This window comes from Schistocerca americana, chromosome 3 (assembly GCF_021461395.2).
Source record: "Schistocerca americana isolate TAMUIC-IGC-003095 chromosome 3, iqSchAmer2.1, whole genome shotgun sequence".
Lineage (NCBI taxonomy): Eukaryota > Metazoa > Arthropoda > Insecta > Orthoptera > Acrididae > Schistocerca > Schistocerca americana.
This window is the reverse complement of record NC_060121.1, coordinates 407,412,421-407,431,416: the sequence shown is the minus strand read 5'-3', so window position 1 is coordinate 407,431,416 and position 18,996 is coordinate 407,412,421. Positions and strand designations below refer to the sequence as shown.

At 37.6% G+C, this 18,996-nt stretch overlaps 1 protein-coding gene across 1 annotated transcript in view; it reads left to right on the top strand.

Moving 5' to 3' along the window:
- The window catches only part of LOC124605718 (cyclic GMP-AMP synthase-like), a 264,748-nt gene that overhangs the window by 201,765 nt on the left and 43,987 nt on the right, over window positions 1-18,996 (top strand). The window contains exon 8 of the mRNA XM_047137593.1: window positions 7,063-7,188. Coding sequence (XP_046993549.1) covers window positions 7,063-7,188 — 126 coding nt within the window. The remainder of the gene's footprint in view (window positions 1-7,062; window positions 7,189-18,996) is intronic.

Sequence of the window (18,996 nt, the reverse complement as noted above, 5' to 3'; positions counted from 1 at the left end):
GTGCGAGGTGCCACAGAAATGTGGTACTTAAGAGACAAAAACCAAAATTTTTGGCCCTGATTATGAGTGTAATATGTGTAGTGAATTGACATCCTACTTGGAAGTAATTAAGAACTCATTGTTAGTGGTTTACAATAATAATGGATTGTGAGTACCATTTCAAAGATAATTTTTCATATAATTTCTTTTTAAAGCACTCACTGTACAAGAAAGCTCACTCTGCCTGGAACTAACATCTGTGATGCTGTTTTGCATAATAAGTCACAAGTTGATTGAATGTGATATTAAAAAAAAGAAAAACTTACATGCTGGCAAGAATGAAACCCTCTAGATGTACAACTGGAGGATTCTTACATTTTATTATTTTATTGTTAATGTCTTTTGTCTTTTGAGTTTCATATAAACATTTTTCATGCCTTTTCATGAGGAAAGGTGTAGACCCTTCAGACTACTGAATATTCAGATTTGATCTTTTCACATCTCTTTGTTCTGCCTACTCTATGGAAACATTTAGGCTTATTCCTGACAGAGCAAGGTGGCGCAGTGGTTAGCACTCTGGACTCGCATTCGGGAGGACGACGGTTCAATCCCGTCTCCGGCCATCCTGATTTAGGTTTTCCGTGATTTCCCTAAATCGCTTCAGGCAAATGCCGGGATGGTTCCTTTGAAAGGGCACGGCCGATTTCCTTCCCCATCCTTCCCTCACCCGAGCTTGCGCTCTGTCTCTAATGACCTCGTTGTCGACGGGACGTTAAACACTAATATCCTCCTCCTCCTCCTTATTCCTATAGATTTGTTTTAGTAATCATTCATCCATTCTATGTGAGATTCTCCAAATTTTGAGAATATTCTAAGTTTTTTATTTAAGCTGTAAATGTTGAATACCTGCTATATACCTTAATTTTTGTGCCATTCCTTATTTGCCACCTCCACAACTGACTGAAGAAGTCACATTTAGGAGGCTTGCACTCAACTTTTGTACTTGCTTGTGAGGACCTATACTCTAGCCCAGTATAAATTTACTCATACTGTAGAACTTTAAAGTGCTGTTTCTTTTCATAGTTAGCTTCTTAGTGTTGTTTATTAAGCTACATATTCCATTAACTATTCAGTTTTCCATACAAAATTGTGAAATTCAAAAATTGAGAGTGCAACCAAGGAAAATAAGTTGAGTGCTTGGTGTGTGCCTTAGTGAGGGTTCCTACTTCATGAAGTGATCTGTCACACTGATGCTGTTTAAAATATCATTTACCTCAAATATTTCCTCGTAGTCACCTTTTTGCCAATTCTTGATGCTGTGGTCATGCTATGCAGTGCCACTAATTGTACCATGGGACTTCATTTCCAACTACAATGGGTATTCACTAGTATATGTCTATGAAATCATGTACCATATTTTATGGACTATATGATGCATTCTTTCCCCCCCCTCCCCGAAAACTTGCCTCCAATATTCAAGTGTATCTTATAGCCAAAATTAATATAAAACTGTCTAGTGTTTGATTTAAAATTCCTGCCATTCTTAAAAATGGCCATTTATTTGATGCCACAGGGAACCTATCTCTATCTGACAATGCTGGATTCAACTGACAGCAGCAGTTCACCAAGGTGATGAAAATGAGTTGCGGGGATCCGTAAGCTTGCTAACACTGTCTTCCTCCTGCCCTGCCATCACAAACCTAGAACACTGTCTAGCCTATGATGTATCATTGCTACCTGTGGTGCCAATGACTTGAATTGAAAGGAATTTCCGTTACCTGTAACAGTACAATATTTTTGTTAGTAACTCATTTTATAAATGGAAAAAGGAAAAGGTATTCATATCATGTGGACTGTAAACTGAAAGTAATAGCATATGCAGAAGAACTTAGAAACAGAGTAACTGAGAAGCATTTTGGCCCTCCACTATCACAAAAAAAAACCATTCTCAATTGACTGGCTAGTAAAGAAAAACTGGAAAAAATGAGAAAGCTTTAATGCAAAACCAAAAGATGACATACTGAAATGGATTCAAGGACACCTTCAAACTGGCACTGGAATTAATACAAAAATGGTTCAAATAAACACTCATTAGCTAGCATTACAGTGGAATTTAACAGTCTTTAAGAGTGAAGTTGTTTGGTATTACAGGTTTATAAAGCATCATGGACTTAGCATGTGAACCAAAACCAAAATATCTCATAAAATGCCACAATAGAATGAAGAGAAAATATTATCTTTCCATCATTTTATTATTCAACATCAAAAGAAGACTGGTGTGAAACTAAACCAAACAGCAAATATCGACAAAACTCCTCTGACACTTGATACACTGAGTAACAGAACTCTTGCCACAAAAGACTAAAAGTGTAACTATAAGAACAAGTGGACATGAAAAAATGCTCTTCACTGTTGTCCTTTCATGTCGTGCTGACGATACTAAACTTAATTCAATGATCATTTTCAAGTGCAAAACAATGCCAAAACCTTCTGAAATATTGTCATGTGTTGTTGTTCACATAATGACAAGGGATGGAAGGATAAGACTGGTATGCAATTATGGAGTTCTCTTCTTGTCCTAGATCAGCTTAGTAATCATTTGAAAAATTCTATGAAAGAGAAACTGAAACAGGGAAATACAGAGCTTGCTGTTATAGTGGGAAAATCAGACACCAGACTCAGGTACGTCAAAAGAATCTTAAGGAAATGTAATTCATCCATGAAAGAAGTGGGTTATAAGGCACTTGTTCACCTGATTCTTGAGTATTGTTCATCTATCTGGGGCCCCTATCAGGTAGGACTGATAGAGTAGATAGACAAGATCCAATGAAGAGTGGCGCATTTCATCAATGGATCATTTAGCTGGCGAGAGAGCTTTACAGAAATGCTAAACAAACTCCATTGGCAGACATTACAAGAGAGGCATTATGCACCATGCAGAGATTTACTATTGAAATTTCAGGACAGCACTTTTCAGGAGGAGTCGGACAACTTATTACTTCCTCCTACGTACATCTCACATATTGACCACGAGGAGAAAATTTGAGAAATTAGAGCCAATACAGAGGCTTACCGGCAGTTATTCTTCCCATGCACTATTTGTGAGTGGAACAGATTTGGAGGGATCAGTTAGTGGTACTGAAAGTATCCTCCGTCACACACCATTAGCTGGCTTATGGAGTATGATGTAAATGTAGACGTTATTCTAGAAGTAATTACTTCACAATTACAACCTGTTGATGCCTAGATAAATAAACATTTAAAGTGTATATGGGAGAGGAATGGAACACATGGATGATGGATTAAACCCAGCATGAATTCATGCTGAAGAGAGCTTTAAAACGACCTACAGTCAAACAAGTGTGTCAGTGGATAAAGCAGTCATGGTCTAGAGTGAGAGTAGACATAGCTGTCAAATCTTCCAAGAAGTGCAGCTTAAGGAAAGCTCTCAATGGCAGCGAAGACCATCTTGTACATGAAGAGATCAACAATGATGATGAAAAATAAAAAGAAGAAGAAGAAGAAAGTTTGGATGAAGATTTTTCAGTGATTTTAAAGGTCAATTCAGTTTTATAAACTAAGAATTTTTTTGTCCGTCTTAACAGTCTAATAATAGAAACCTTAAGAATGTTGTATTTTAAGAAAAAAAAAACTGCTTAAAAATTAAGATGCATCTTATAGTTGGTATCATCTTATAGTCCTAAAATATGGTAACCACTTTTTAAAGAACTCTTATGTATTTAATATTTATCATAAACCATAATGACGTGGTTGTAATCATAAAATGTAAATAAATTGTTGAGACATGAACTGAAAGTAACAAAACAAAATGACGACAAGAAGTTTAACAGATGTTTTATTTTGATGCGCAACAATGCTATGCACAGTCAGCATTATTGTTATGAACAGCATTTTTGTTCCGAACAGCATGTATTGGAGCAGACAATGTTGGTTGGTGGGGCTTCCGATACAGAGTCAGGTGGTCTGGAATTGTGACAAAATGCTGGGAACATCTGTGGTAGTGGTAATCAGCCATCAATGTGGGCAGATGTTCTGGAAGAAGCACAGTACACATTATCAAGACTGCAGTTGAAAGTGAAAGAGCTGGAATCCCTTCATTCATGTCACCTACATCATCCAACACTGGATGACTCTTCAGAGGAGGAACAAGGTGTTCAGGCACTGACACAGGACATACCCAGGATATTCGGCACTGCCCAGCACTTGCTGCAGCAGGTCCGCCAACAGTGTGGTGGAGAAAAGATTGTGGGGGGAGAGGGGGGCGGGGGGGGGGGGGGGGCAGATCGTCCTGGCTGCCTTTCTCACAGTGTGGTGTCCACTCTTGTGTCTGCTCTGTTAGACGTTTATGTAACATTCCAACGCAGACAAATTATCTGAAGAAACTAGATTCTCATGAAGAGTGTTCTCGTCAGCTTGTGGCCTCTCCTCTTGAGATCCCAGATGAACCATGAACGCTACCAGGGTCTGCAACACTCACAAGTGTAGATGACTGGGAAGTAGACTCAGACATCGACCACATGGACAGATGGTTTGGGTCTTCTGGTGCTATGGCTGGGTCACGTGCAGCATCGCAGACACAGCTGTTACTACTGGAAGAAAAGAACACCAGGGTGGTGGAGCAGAGAGAAAAATAAGTTCAGGCAGTTGTGGAGTTTATTCCAGAACTGAATCGTGTCTTCAGTGAATTGGCCCATATGGCTGCTGATCAGGGAACAATTCTGGACCGGATTAACTGCAACTTTGAGTAGTGTCAGGCTGAAGTACATTAGGGTTAACAACAGCTGCAGAAGGCCAACAAATATCAGCAGAAGAACAGGAAACTTGTGTGTATAATTATTATGGCCACTGCTGGTTCCAGGCCCAGGGCCTCATCTCGCAAGTGGTGAGGAAGGAGAAGGGGGAGGCGTAACACCTCATAAAAAAAACCTGGGTCCATCTGGCTCCAGATGGCATCACCCTGTGGGGCCCCCAGCGTAGGATTACAGGTGAAGCCTGCTCAACAGTCTCAAAGGTGGAAGAGGAATCCCAACTCCCAACGGCAGAGAGAGTGGAAGAACCTAATGGGGAAAACAAAACCAAATTGACTTTGTATTTGTCTTGTGACAAGCGGTGAAGTGGTCAGTGTCTGTTCACCACTGGTGTGGCTGAAATTCATATTCTGGAACTAACCCTTCCAGTCTTAACATTCTGAGTTCACTCAATGACTCTACTCGCTCTCACCTGATTCCAGGTACAATCATCATGTAGCATTTTGATAATCACAATATTATCCCAGACGGTCAATGCGACACCAGTATTACTTGCGCAACTGGTCTTTCGGATTCTGGGGCGGCCAGGTTAAAATGCAATGTGATTCAGTGAAGGAAGTCAGAGTCCTCTGGGCAATTTAAAATCAAAACAAATACTTTTTTGCAACACATAACATACAAACACTTTTGTAACCAGGTGAACTTCATAATTTGGGAGATACATTAAAAGAACAGAAGGTTATAATTTTGGCACTTCAAGAAACATGAATGATGGACAATAACGCTGTGGATTTCAGCAATTATTGTCTTTTTAAAAGTAAAACTGATAAAAGAATACTTCATAATGTGCTACATCTAGGAGTTGCTTTTGTAGTCTCCAAAAATATTTTAAACTCAATAACAGAGGTAAAACCCACAATAGACTAATGATAATTTCTCTTAAATGTGCAAATAAATACACTTTAACTAATGCCCATATGCCAGTCAATGAGGATAACTGTAAAAAAATCTGATGAAGTTAATGTAGCTTGGGAAACGTTAGAAAGCATCAGCTTGAAAAGATTCACAAATTTATGTGCCACTGTGAGCAGTGGACATTTGCAAAATACAGGATTCCAGGTGTCCATTGCATGCAGTTTGGTTTGTATTACTCACTTGGAAACTGTTTGAGATAGACCTGCATTCACTGGCAGCAGTAATTCCTGTCATATTCAAATCCACTTGTCATTGACGAGGTGTGACTCTCATCTCTGTTTCCTGGCAGTTAGGTTTCTGATTTTATGTAGTTCGAATAACATGAGATATTCACTCAAGTACAAATTAAATAAAATGGAGATTGAATGATGTGGGGGATAGACTGCAACTCTGTCTTACTTCCTTTTTCTCAATTACTGGGTTCACTTTCATCTTTTGACAAGGAAGGACATCATATCATATGAATCTTGACGGCTGAAACTGAGTCAAAAGGATTCTCACAATATATGGACTCCTGGAAGAGTTATAATTCATGCACATGGCTCCATTTTGTATTTTGTTCAAGGCTTGCAACTGGTTAATATCCAGTTTTAAATCCTGCATATTCCTTTACCTCATTCAAATTCATGGTTTCTATATGGTCTGCAATAATATTAATGAGCATTTTGTGTGTTATAAAGAGGGTGTAGACAGATCTATAGCTTGTCTCCTACTCTTCTTGAGAGACAAAAAATGCAGTGCTTTCTTGGTTTTGGAGAACTGACGTCCTCTGCAGACATTTTGGAAATAAATTTGGCAGTTCATTTTGTATTGTGTGAGGTATAAGTGGATACCAGCTTGGAAGTCACCCGGTTTAATGTGGGAAACAACCAGGCTGGCCGGGTCACTGACCCTCATTGCTAATCCACCAACAGATTCGATTCATGGATGGTTCACCTTCCTGAAACATGGAAGTGATGTGCCAACATGTGTGGCTATACAGACAGATCAAATTACTGTAAAATATGATGCACTATATAAAAATTATGTAATTCAGTTAATATTAGTTACAAAAATAAGCAAAACTTTCATCTCATAGTGATTAATGTATCTGCTATGATCTTAATCATGGTTAAGTCCTGAAGCAGTTTGAGCTTTTAATGATGCTTGGTGAAGGAGAAGCCTTTGATTGAACACATTAATATAATACTTTTATGTTAAAAGAGTAATGAGTTGTTTAGGATGAGTGTCGTTTGTATTATACATTACACACTAACTCTCCTTAACTGCAGCAGTACCTTTTCTCTGCTTTTATTGTCTGAGAAACAGAAGAAATAATTGTTGTTTCTCCTTTTTCTAGAAACTTAGAGATGATCAACAGTGGAAAGGATTTTCAAGCTATTATATAAAGACAATGTTTTTATGGAAGACTGCTGCCAATAGTAGATATTACTGGCGTAAAGGTTTGGGTGCTACTTTTATTGAGGTAATTATAGTAATATGTAGGTTTAATTCAGGAGGTATAGAATGGTTAGTACTGACACATGAAATGCTAAACATTACTTAACCTTTCTAAGCAGCCTGAAAAAGTATAAAATAATAACTAATTGTTAGTTCAATTGTTTTCACAAAACCTCATAATTGTGATAATAGGCTCATCACCATAAGTGAAAACATCTAAAATCATTTTAGTGGATGATTTTGTGAATGTTGCTGTGTCTATGTGAAGTTATTAAAACATTTCCTCCTGGTATACCATCTTTGACATGAACATGTGAAAGCTCTAATACCTGGCTTCCTATTAAGAACAATAATTCACCACCTAAGCTTTCAATTACAGTTTGTTTGATCATCAAAAAGCACGTCATTGGCCACTGGACTTTTTAGTATGTTGAGAATGTAACAGCAAGGGTTCTGTCAAGATTTGCCTGTGAATTAGTCCATCGCCTGAGGCTCAATTGAGAAATACAAACTTTAACTTTAGATTCAGAACAGTAGTGTACAACATGGACATTATTATGGTATTTTTCATACACAGTGCATTGTAAAATCATTTAATTACCACACCATGAAATTATCAATGACATATTTTTGTGGATTTCTCGAGTATTGGGGGGGGGGGGGGGGGGGGGGGCGGCAAGAAACAATAAAAAGTAATCTTAATGTAATTTTAGTTTCTGTATATTGTTTGTTGACTATTTCTTCTAAGGTTTTGGAATGATCTAAATGGATTTATAAAAACATGAACATTTACTGCATAAACATGTACATACGAGGCATGACAATAAACTAATGAGACTGATTTTCTTTACAAGATGTGGCAACTCTGCAGGCTTGCATAGGCACAATGACTTTGACCTTGGTCAATAAGCTGCTTCTAGTCCAAGCGGCACATCGACGCAACTGCTCAGTCGTGAGTTGTGCTGTAATAAGTTAACATGTGCATGTGTCTCTCGTCACGGAAATGGAACTGCATGATATTGCACAATGGTATGCCATTTCTTTTTGCATTAAATTGGGTGAAAACACAACGACAACTTACAGTAAGCTTCAGAAGGCTTTTGGAGACGAGGTTATGTCAAGATCTCAAGTTTTTCATTGGTATAAAATGTTAAGTGAAGGCAGAACGAATGCTGAAGATGAAGACCACAGTGGACGACCATCTACCTCATGAACGGACGTCAACTTGGCTAAGATGCATGAACTCATACACTGATCGAAGATTATCCATGAAAATGATTGCAGAAGAACTGAACATCAATAGAGAAATGGTTCGTTTAATAATAACTGAAGATCTTGGTATGAGAAAGATTTGTGCAAAAATGGTCCACAAAAATCTCACACCACAACAGTGAGAAACACGGAAAAATGTGGCAGCCGATCTGTTAGAGCAAGTGGAAATCAATCCAGAATTGTTGAACCATGTTATCACTGGTGATGAAAGTTGGTTTTTTCAGTATGATCCAGAGACAAAATGCCAAAGTTCGCAATGATGCACAAAGGGATCACCCAGACCTAAAAAAGCTCACATGTCAAAGTCAAAAGTGAAATGCATGCTTGTGCGCTTCTTTGATTCCAAAGGAATTGTTCATAAAGAGTGGTTGCCTCCTGGACAAACAGTTAACCAATAATACTACAAAGAAATTTTAGAAAGACTTCGTAAAACAGTTCTTTGTGTCCATGCCAACATTGCTGATAGTTGGATTCTGCATCACGATAATGCGCCATCCCATACTGCTCTGTCAGTACAGCAATTTTTAACCTCAAAACAAATTTCAGTACTACCGCAGCCACCTTACTCACCAGATATCACTCCATGCGACTTTTTTCTGTTTCCAAGAGTCAAAACAGCAGTCAAGGGACACCATTTTCAAACAACACAAGATGTCCAAAAACCTATGACAAGGGTCTTGGAGGGTATTACAGAAGATGAGTTCCAGAAAAGTTACCATCAATGGCAGAAGTGCTGGAAGAAGTGTATGCAATCAGAAGGGAACTACTTTGAAGGAGATATCACTAAACATGACTAAAATGGTCAGCAATAAAACGATAAGCAACATTTTTTTCACATCAGTCTCATTACTTTATTGTCACACCTCATATATATATTTTCCATGTGGAAACATTCAAAAGACTAAAATTATTTGCAGATATTCTTTGTAAGACTTACACAGTTGTGTTGCTGGATAATTTCTTCATTGACAAAACTTATCATTGCAAACTCTGATGCTCCCCTAAGCAGTTGGAGCCCCCATGATGTACTTGTTGTGATGCAAAATGGAATCTACTGGCAGACCCAGCTACCACACACTGCCCACGGGGTATCTCAAAAAATAACAATACAACACAAATAAATATTTGTGCTAACATATCATATGCAGAAATGTGACCGAAAGTGTGTATTGTTTGGAGCATACTCTCAAACACAACATTAATTAACTACATGTTTACTCACAAATAGGCAATAAGAATACAGAAAACTTCACACAATTGACTTGACCCTCGAGGAAATTTACTTTGACAAAAATTCTGTTCATCTTTATTTTCAGTCTTTCTTCCATTAAATCTTGTAGCTTGTTTTTTCGTGTAGAGAGGGTGAAGAAAAAATGCTGCACTTGGAGGTCATCATACAATTCCTCATTCAGATTCAAGAAGAAAATTTATCTAGCAAAATCAAATATATTACATTTTGAAAATATGTGTTCAAAGCCAAGGATCTGGCAATGTTGTCACATCATGCAGCACTTCAGACTATACGAAGGAATATGTAGCACCTGACACTACTGTACCAGCCATTATAGCTCACTGACTCAACTGTTAGGACATGACACTCACATACACCATTGGGCTATGCTTCAAATTCTCGTCAGGTTCTTTTTTTATTTTTTTAGACATCTGTTCCATAGGTCTCATCATTTATAAGGAGGTCATCACTTCATCACTTGAAAATAGCCTATCACGGGACACAGGGATCCATTAAACTTCATGCATGTGTCTACTAACTGTGCAGTGCACGATCATAAAGGTACACCTGAAAACCGAACTGCTGATGCTACTCATTCATATGCTGCACAGTTCTCTCAGAGGTGCTATTCGGATAAGAATGGTTTTTTTTTTTTTTTTTGGTCACCTGGAGAAATGCCTTCAGTAAACTGGTAGTCTTCATCCAGAAATAATGGACAGAGGTTATCCAAGGATTAGACATACTCCACAGATGATGCAATTTTTGAAACCATTTACCAGTCACCTCAGTGAAGTACCCTTGATATTGCAAGGCAGTTCCAGATATCTGAAAGACTAGTTGTTGAAGTGTTGTACAATGAAGACCTGCATCCATATCATTACACATTAACTCAAAGCCAGCGGCCAGAAGACTGCACGTGATGAGTACAGTTTTGGTGTGAATGGTTTTACACCGAGTGTAACATAACAAACATTTTATAAACAGTGTGATGTGGACTGATGAATCCAGCTTCACTTATGAACGCATTTTCAACTTCCACAACAGCAATTGTTGGCTGGAACACAACCCACGTCACCTCTCAACATGGCTTCAGGCACACTTTGGCATAAACCCGTGGGCTGCAGTTTTGGGGGCATACTTTTGAGACCTTACCTATTACTGGACCTGTATCATGCATTTCTTTGCAATACATTGCCTGATGCAATAGAAGATGTTCCACTTATTGTTCGGTGACAGCTGTGGTTGTGTCTTGCCACTTTGGCAATGGTGGATGCAGGTATGTTGCTTATGATCCAGTGAGTGGTGAAGTGTTTGTAAATGCAAGGCAGTCACTTGAACATCTTCTCTGAAGTGAACATTGCTTGTATATGTACATACTGGCTCTGTGAAGATAAGTCTGGACGACAAATGTACAGAAATCAGTTATTGTGCTTAGCATAATTGGCAGTCTAGCATAGCCTACTTACTGTGTTTTTTGTACTTCATTGGATGCATGCAATTTTACTGTATTCACTATAATTTTCTATTTGCTTTATTTGTGTCATGGATGAAACAATGTGGTTGTTTACATCTGTAAGAAGTTCATGTTGTATCTTAGTGTTTAAATCAAGGTATTAGTAACAGAAAGAAATACACAAGATACTACAGTGTGGAGATGTATATTGGATACAATTTGATGCTTTTAAATGGAAATAGATAAATATGTGTTCATTGTGAATGTGACTAGAACATCAGCTATTCTGCATATCTGGTATTGCCTCATCTCACTGAGCTAATAGAACAGCTCCGCCACAGCACAGAGTTCGTGCTACCAGTTCTTGGCCACACTGCATGCAGTTGCAGAATTGCCAGAGCCTCTTCTTCTTCTTCTTCTTCTTTCTTCCTTTTTTTTAATCGCATTTGGTGAACTAGTTTTCTTGAATTGGGATGAGGAATTGCATGTTGACTGCCAAATACAACATTATTTTCTTCACCCTGTATTTTGTTTTATCTAGTCTACACATTCTTTCATTTAATTGAGAACTTACAACCAGTGTTTTATCTGTATGAGGGATTTGTTATCTAACTGAGAAAAATGTTCATCTATTTGAGCATTTTCATTTATGTTTATTTTTATTTTCCCTTCTGTTGGAGAAAATTTTTCGTTCATCTGTTTGAATGTCCATGTACACTATGTGATCAAAAGTATCCAGACACCTGTCTGAAAATGACTTACAAGTTCATGGTGCCCTCCATCGGTAATGCTGGAATTCAATAAGGTGTTGGCCCACCCTTAGCCTTGGTGACAGCTTCCACTCTCAGAGGCATATGTTCAATCAGGTGCTGGAAGGTTTCTTGGGGGAATGGCAGCCCATTTCTCATGGAGTGCTGCACTGAGGAGAGGTATCGAAGTCAGTCAGTGAGGTCTGGCATGAAGTTAGGGTTCCAAAACACCCCAAAGGTGTTCTATAGGATTCAAGTGAGGACTCTGTGCAGCCAGTCCATTACAGGGATGTTATTGTCATGTAACCACTCCAACACAGGCTGTGCATTACAAACAGGTGCTGAATTGTGTTGAAAGATGCAATCGCCATCCCCGAATTGCTTTTCAACAATGGGAAGCAAGAATGTGCTTAAAACATCACTGTAGGCCTGTTCTAGTGCTATGCAAAACAACAAGGAATACAAGCCCCCTCCCCATGAAAAACATGACCACACCATAATACCACCAACTCTGAGTTTTAATGTTGGCACTACACACACTGGCAGATGATGTTCACCGGGCATTCACCATACCCACACACGGTCATAGGATCGCCACATTGTGTACCGTGATTTGTCACTCCACACAGTGTTTTTCCACTGTTCAATCATCCAGTGTTTACGCTTATTACACCAAGCGAGGCGGTGTTTGGCATTTGCTGGCATGATGTGTGGCTTATGAGCAACTGCTTGATCATGAAATCCAAGTTTTATCACCTCCTGTCTAACTATCATAGTACTTTCCAGCAGATCTTGATGCAGTTTGGAATTCCTGTGTGATGATCTGGATAGATGTCTACCTATTACACATTACGACCCTCTTCAACTGTCAGTGGTCTCTGTCAGTCAATAGATGAGGTCAACCTGAATGCTTTTGTGCTGTATGTGTCCCTTCACATTTACACTTCACTATCACATCAGAAACAGTGGACCTAGAGATGTTTAGGAGTGTGGAAATCCCTTACACAGATGTATGACACAAGTGACACCCAATCACCTGACCACGTTCGAAGTCCATGAGTTCTGTGGAGTGCCCCATTCTGCTCTCTCATGATTTGTAATGACTACTGAAGTAGCTGATATGGAGTACCTGGCAGTAGGTGGCATCACAATGCACCTAAAATGAAAAACGTACGTTTTTGGGGGTGTCCGGATACTTTTGATCACATCGTGTGTAACTGACCCAAAAGCTTCACTTCCTTGTCGATCTTCTAATAAACACACATAAACAGTCTCACAGTTGGTACTGTGAGGCATCACTAATAATAAATTGTTTTGTTTTGTTTTGTTTGTATCTTTCAATAATGAACTAAATTCCCTGGCCAATTTCCTTTCTAAATTCAAATTAACTCTGTATCTGGGTATTCACCTAACCACTTCACTCTGTCAACTGATAAAATCAATTGCAATTACGGAATCACTTCACAGTATGTCATATTTTGAAGAAACAGGATCCAGGTTTTGATACAGTGAGCCTACTGGGATGAGTTATGCAAAGTACTGACCGTGTCTGGCTGTTTCTGCTGTTGATATTCATCTCTGGGTACCATTGCTGTTTGCTAACTTGTTGGTCATAGTCCATGACAAATGCCATCTGTACTGCCTGGCTGGATTGTGTAGAAGTTGCTGACATCTAAATGCAGGCCCACCTACATTAATTTAGTAGAGCACATCTAGTGCACACTCCTTCGTTGTCTTCTCAATGTTACCTTCTCGTAGATTCAGATTATGTTTCACAAGTGTATGTTCATGTGAATCATGTGTATTTGCATTTCATATACAACTTTTAATAAAATTCTGCTTGAGAAAAAATTTTAATTGCTTCAATGTATTTAAAATCTTCTTTGTATTTGCAGCTTACTGCCAAAAGTCATTTGACAATGTCTAATGGTGTATATGTCCTGTTGTTGATTTACTTAACAACAGTTTGTTGATCAATGTTATCAAGAAAAATTCACTTCAGTTTCATCTTGGTAGGTCATAAATACTTGAAAATAATTTTTGGTTCAAGGATATATCGCTTAATAACTTCTTGATCTAATGAATAAACATTTATATCACTTCAACTACCATTGTTTGGTGATACTTCTGTGGTGTAAATTAATGTATTTTTTTACACTGAAAGCTATTGGAAAGTCTGTTGTTTCTTTTATTTTGTATAGTTTCTTATCTCTTTTCACTGTTCTAATGCACTCACACACGGAATGACATTGATTGCACTCATTAATTGTATTCCACACTTAGTGAAATAATCTTCAGTCTTGATTAACCATCATGAAATTATTCTTCATTACATCTCATAACAGGACCAGAGTTGAGATGAAAATAGTGTTTTATTCTTGTTTATAACTAGTTTATTCATCCTTAGTCTTCAAATCTAACTTTTTCACCATAGGTTCATATCTTGCTCCAGGCTTAACACACGAGAGATTTCGGGATGGAAAAAAACCATAAAAATATTTTTGTGATAGTTCTTATTTCAGTATATTATTTGCTGACTATTCTTCTAAAGTTTTGAGATGATATCAACTCATTTATAAGACCGTGAACATTTATGGCATGAACATAGATGTTTTCAGTGTTGAAACATTCTTACTACTAAAATGCTGTCCATATATTTTTTTATTGTTGAATAATGGGTTATATGACCAAAAAAGAGAATATTGTCTGGAGTAGATTCTCAGAGCAAAAGAACATTCTCAAGGAAGTTCTCAATTTCATGTGAATAAAAAATTTATAATATACGATTTCGCGTCAGTTTCACTTTTCGTAAAAACTCTTTTCTCTTATTTTGCTTTGTTTTATTATTATTATTTGCGTAACAACGCATATACGAAAAGAGCCGCGAAATACCTTTTAGTAATGCTGTGCCTTGAATTTCTTTACAATCATTAATTTTCAACAAAACAGAATATATTGGGTTCTTATTGTTCTGTATCTGGCTTTCTATTAAAGGAACATTTCTCGTTACTGTAACTCACTATAAAAGTCAACATATCTTCCCTACTTTATCGTTATTGAAAATGAAAATTACTTTGTTATGAAATACTGACATTACAGTTCGCAAAGATTGTTCAACATCAAAATTTTGCAGTGGATTTTTGTTAAGAGTAAAACACCAATAATTACCACGACTAGCACAAGAACATGGGACTATTGTCGGAGAAAAATACGTTTTTACTATAAGGTTTGCCAGACCAGAACTAAGCACAGCAAAATTCCTATTATGTTACGAAGGTAAATTATCTCTTTTGTACTGTTAGCAATATATTATCAGCAGCCCGCGTCAACCTGCAAAACCCATCATAAAATCTGCTGCACTGCTCTGCAAGTTCAGAAGCTGAAAAAGATGATTGTATTTCACTATTACCTTCCCGCTTCTTTGCGGTATGAACGATTTCTTTTAATGCAGTTTGAATGCGCCGCGGCAGCGGCTCGTTCGTTCGTAGCGCAGCTCTGCACCACGGATAATATTTAAATAACTGAAAATTTCTTTAAAGGATGGGATAATATTCCAAGCAAGCTACCACAAATAATAATGCAAGGTTTCATTAAATAACTCTATTCAAAACATTCACATATGTTAACTAATACACACCTTTTACAATGAGTACGTAATGGCGTACATCCATTGACCATGACAAAAGAAGACTACGTTAGCATTTACGGCAACGTCACAGGCTATCTTACTCGTACAACTCCAAGAAGAAGACAGAGAAATTAATGTTCGTTCTGCATTATTTATACTAGTGGTATTTTTTCATCTTTGTATGATATTTATCATCTGTGCGGTTTCAGTACTCGCTGACACAGATATTATCTAAAATAAATAATAATAATAAAATTCCATACAATAACAAAACATGATATACAATATTTTCTCTTTACTACAAAATATGTCTTGTGCTAATAGACGTTACAACGGGAAGTTCTGGTTGAGGGTTATGAATTATTTAGTAGTAAAGGAGACAACTCACCGAAAGGCAGAATCGCTGCATTGTCAATATGTACACAAACAAAAGGTACAGAGCTTTGCTAGCTATCAGAATGAACTTCCTTTTTCAAGTGTGTGTGTGTGAGGGGGGGAGGGGAGGGGGGATATGGCATGGGATATCTGTTTGTGAATTAGGTCTGGAGGGTATTGCTTGTTTGCAAAGGCCTTTGTGAGGCCTTCAGCATACTGGACGAGGTAGTTATCATCGCTGCAGATGCGTCTACCACAGGTGGTCAGGCTGTGTGGGAGGGATTTTTTGGTGTCCCAATAATATGTGTGTGTTTACCATCCCCTGCTGTAGTACCCCATCCCAGTTCATGTCAGCTAGTTTTGTGCTGCTATCTCACACCTTATACTGTGAAATTGCGTACCCAGCCATCTGCCACCTGCCCCCTCTACCTGCAACCCTAGATAGCCCACAGACAGTTCCCCACTCTCCCACGAGCCACTAGATGCTTCCCATGTGTATGTCTGTGCATGTATCTCCTACAAGCTTCGAAAAGGAAGCTCATTCTGAAAGCTAGTGAAGCTCTTTATCATTTGTTTGTGTACCTATCGATGATGCAGTGCTTCTGACTTTTGGTGAATCATCTCCATTATTCCTAAATAATGAATAAAAAATTTGATAATATCGAAGCATATTCTCTGCCCAGGCACTTCTTTCTTTCTCTCTTTCTTCCTCCTTCTCAGTTGTATTTATTTTTGTGTGCTAAAATGTAATGTATAGTATTGGTTTGTTGACCCTCTTCATCATTTTTGTAGGCAGTTGTGAATTGATAAGGGGCAAGTCAGTATTATGAGAAGATGAGAGGAGACGGTGTGAATTAACATAACAATTCCAAGCTGTATATCTATTACACATACACGGGAGTTTTCATACACACAGCTATACTTATTTTCATTCAGTCCAAACTGTGATTAAATCTCAAAATAGGTGCATGCATGGATACTCTCAGTAAGAGCATAAAAAAGAAATGGGATGTTTACCATTCTTACCATATCATGTGATCATAGTTCACAGCATCTTTTTGCACAAAAGACATGTAACTTGTGCAGTATCTTTGTGACCATAGTATACAACTGTAGCTTTTTGTATAAAAGACACAAATTTCAAAATTAAATTATATTTACAATTTATATGGCACCATTTTGAAACTGTGTTGTATGATATTTTACTTTCTAATGCTAGCAAATATTTATTTATATTGTAAGAGCATGGACTAAGGAGATAGTTGCACACATTGAATTTTGCAACCTGTTTTAGTGTTTCACACCTAACACAATCTTCACAGATTTTCCACTGTCACTATTTATTTTAAATAATAATGTACACATTTAGGCTTTAACCTGACAGATACTCAGGTATACCATAATAACACTTCTGCAGTAGGTGGATATGAACAGATATTTTAACCGCTGAAGTATTTTTGATCATTTTGAAGTCACAAAGTTGTTTATAGTACAGTTTGTTTCCTGGTTGGAGTGGCCCATTTTGTCTCAGTGTTGTATCTGAATATTGGACATGTATAGCCTAGTTCCTTTTTGTATTTTGTGAGTGAATATCCTAGTTTCTAACTACAAGCTGGTTATTATCATCTAACATTATCCTAATTAAAGTATTCCTTGCAAAACATGTAAACAAGTCGTGACGAAACAAGCTGACAAGAATGTTCAGCTTAATGTTCAATTTATATGATAATACATCTTATTTTAAGGCCGTTTCTCACTGTGTTTCATTAACTCTTCCAAACTGTAAAATGACATAGCTAAAAGAAATTGCCTCAGAAGCTCTTTAAATGTAGATTTGTTGGCAATTTCACATTTGATTTCTGGAGGAAGAGCATTAAATATCTTTATACCAGAGGACTGTACACCCTTCTGCACAATCTTCAAATTTTTACCTTCAGTGTGGAAATCATGTTTCCTCCTTGTGTTATACTGATGGTATTCACTGTTACATTTGTATAAATCAGTGTTTTTACTTATGAAACACATAAGTGAGTATATATATATTGAGAAGTAGTTGTAAGAATTCCCAGATTCCGGAATAGGCTTCTGCAGCTGCATCTAGGATCTACACCAGACATCACTCTTACAACACGCTTCTGAGCAATGAATATTTTCTTTGCAAGAGGTTGATTTCCCCAGAAAATAATTCCATATGCCATCAAAGAATGGAAGTAACCATAGTATGCAGCTTTTTTAATGCTTAAGTTTGCACTGACAGAGATGATTCGCATTGCAAAAACTGAAGAGCTGAGTCTCTTGTAAAGATCTAAAATGTGATGGGACCAGTTTACTCTACAGTCAATCTTCACGCCTAGAAACTTTGTTACTTCCACTCTTTCTATGACCTGTGTGGCATATTTAACAGTCATTTCTTCCTCAGTTTTGGCAGTTGGGGTGAACTGAATATAATTAGTCTTACTCAGGTTAAGTGAAAGACCATTTGCAGTAAACCATTTCATTAAATCTACAAGAATAGTATTAACAGACTCTTGAACATTTTCACATTTAAGACCATTAACCATTATGTTAGTATCATCTGCAAAGATGGTAAAATTGCACTGAATCATTGAAGAATAAGGTAAATCATTTATAAATAACAGGAACAGTAAAGGACCAAGAATAGAGCCCTGTGGAACTCCACAATTTATGTCTCTCCATTCCGATGAAATCATTCCACCACACAAATTGTCTGACTTATCTAAGACTACTTTCTGTTTCCTCTCTGTCAGGTATGACTGAAGCCAGTTATTTGCTACACCACTTATTCCTAGGTGGTCTGCCTTCAGTAACAGTATTTGGTGGTTCACAGTGTCAAAGGCTTTACATAAATCACAAAATAACCCTGTTGTCACCATTTTCTCATTTAGAGATTCCAAAACCTTATCTATAAAAGCATATATTGCTTGTTCAGTTGACAGACCTTTCCGGAAACTAAACTGATGTTTGCTGAGAATATTGAATTTATGTAGGTGTTCTAAAATTCTAGAATACAAGAGCTTTTCTAGTACCTTTGAAAACACAGTCAGGAGAGATATTGGTCTGAAATTTTTAACATCAGTTTTCTCCCCTTTCTTAAAGAGAGGCTT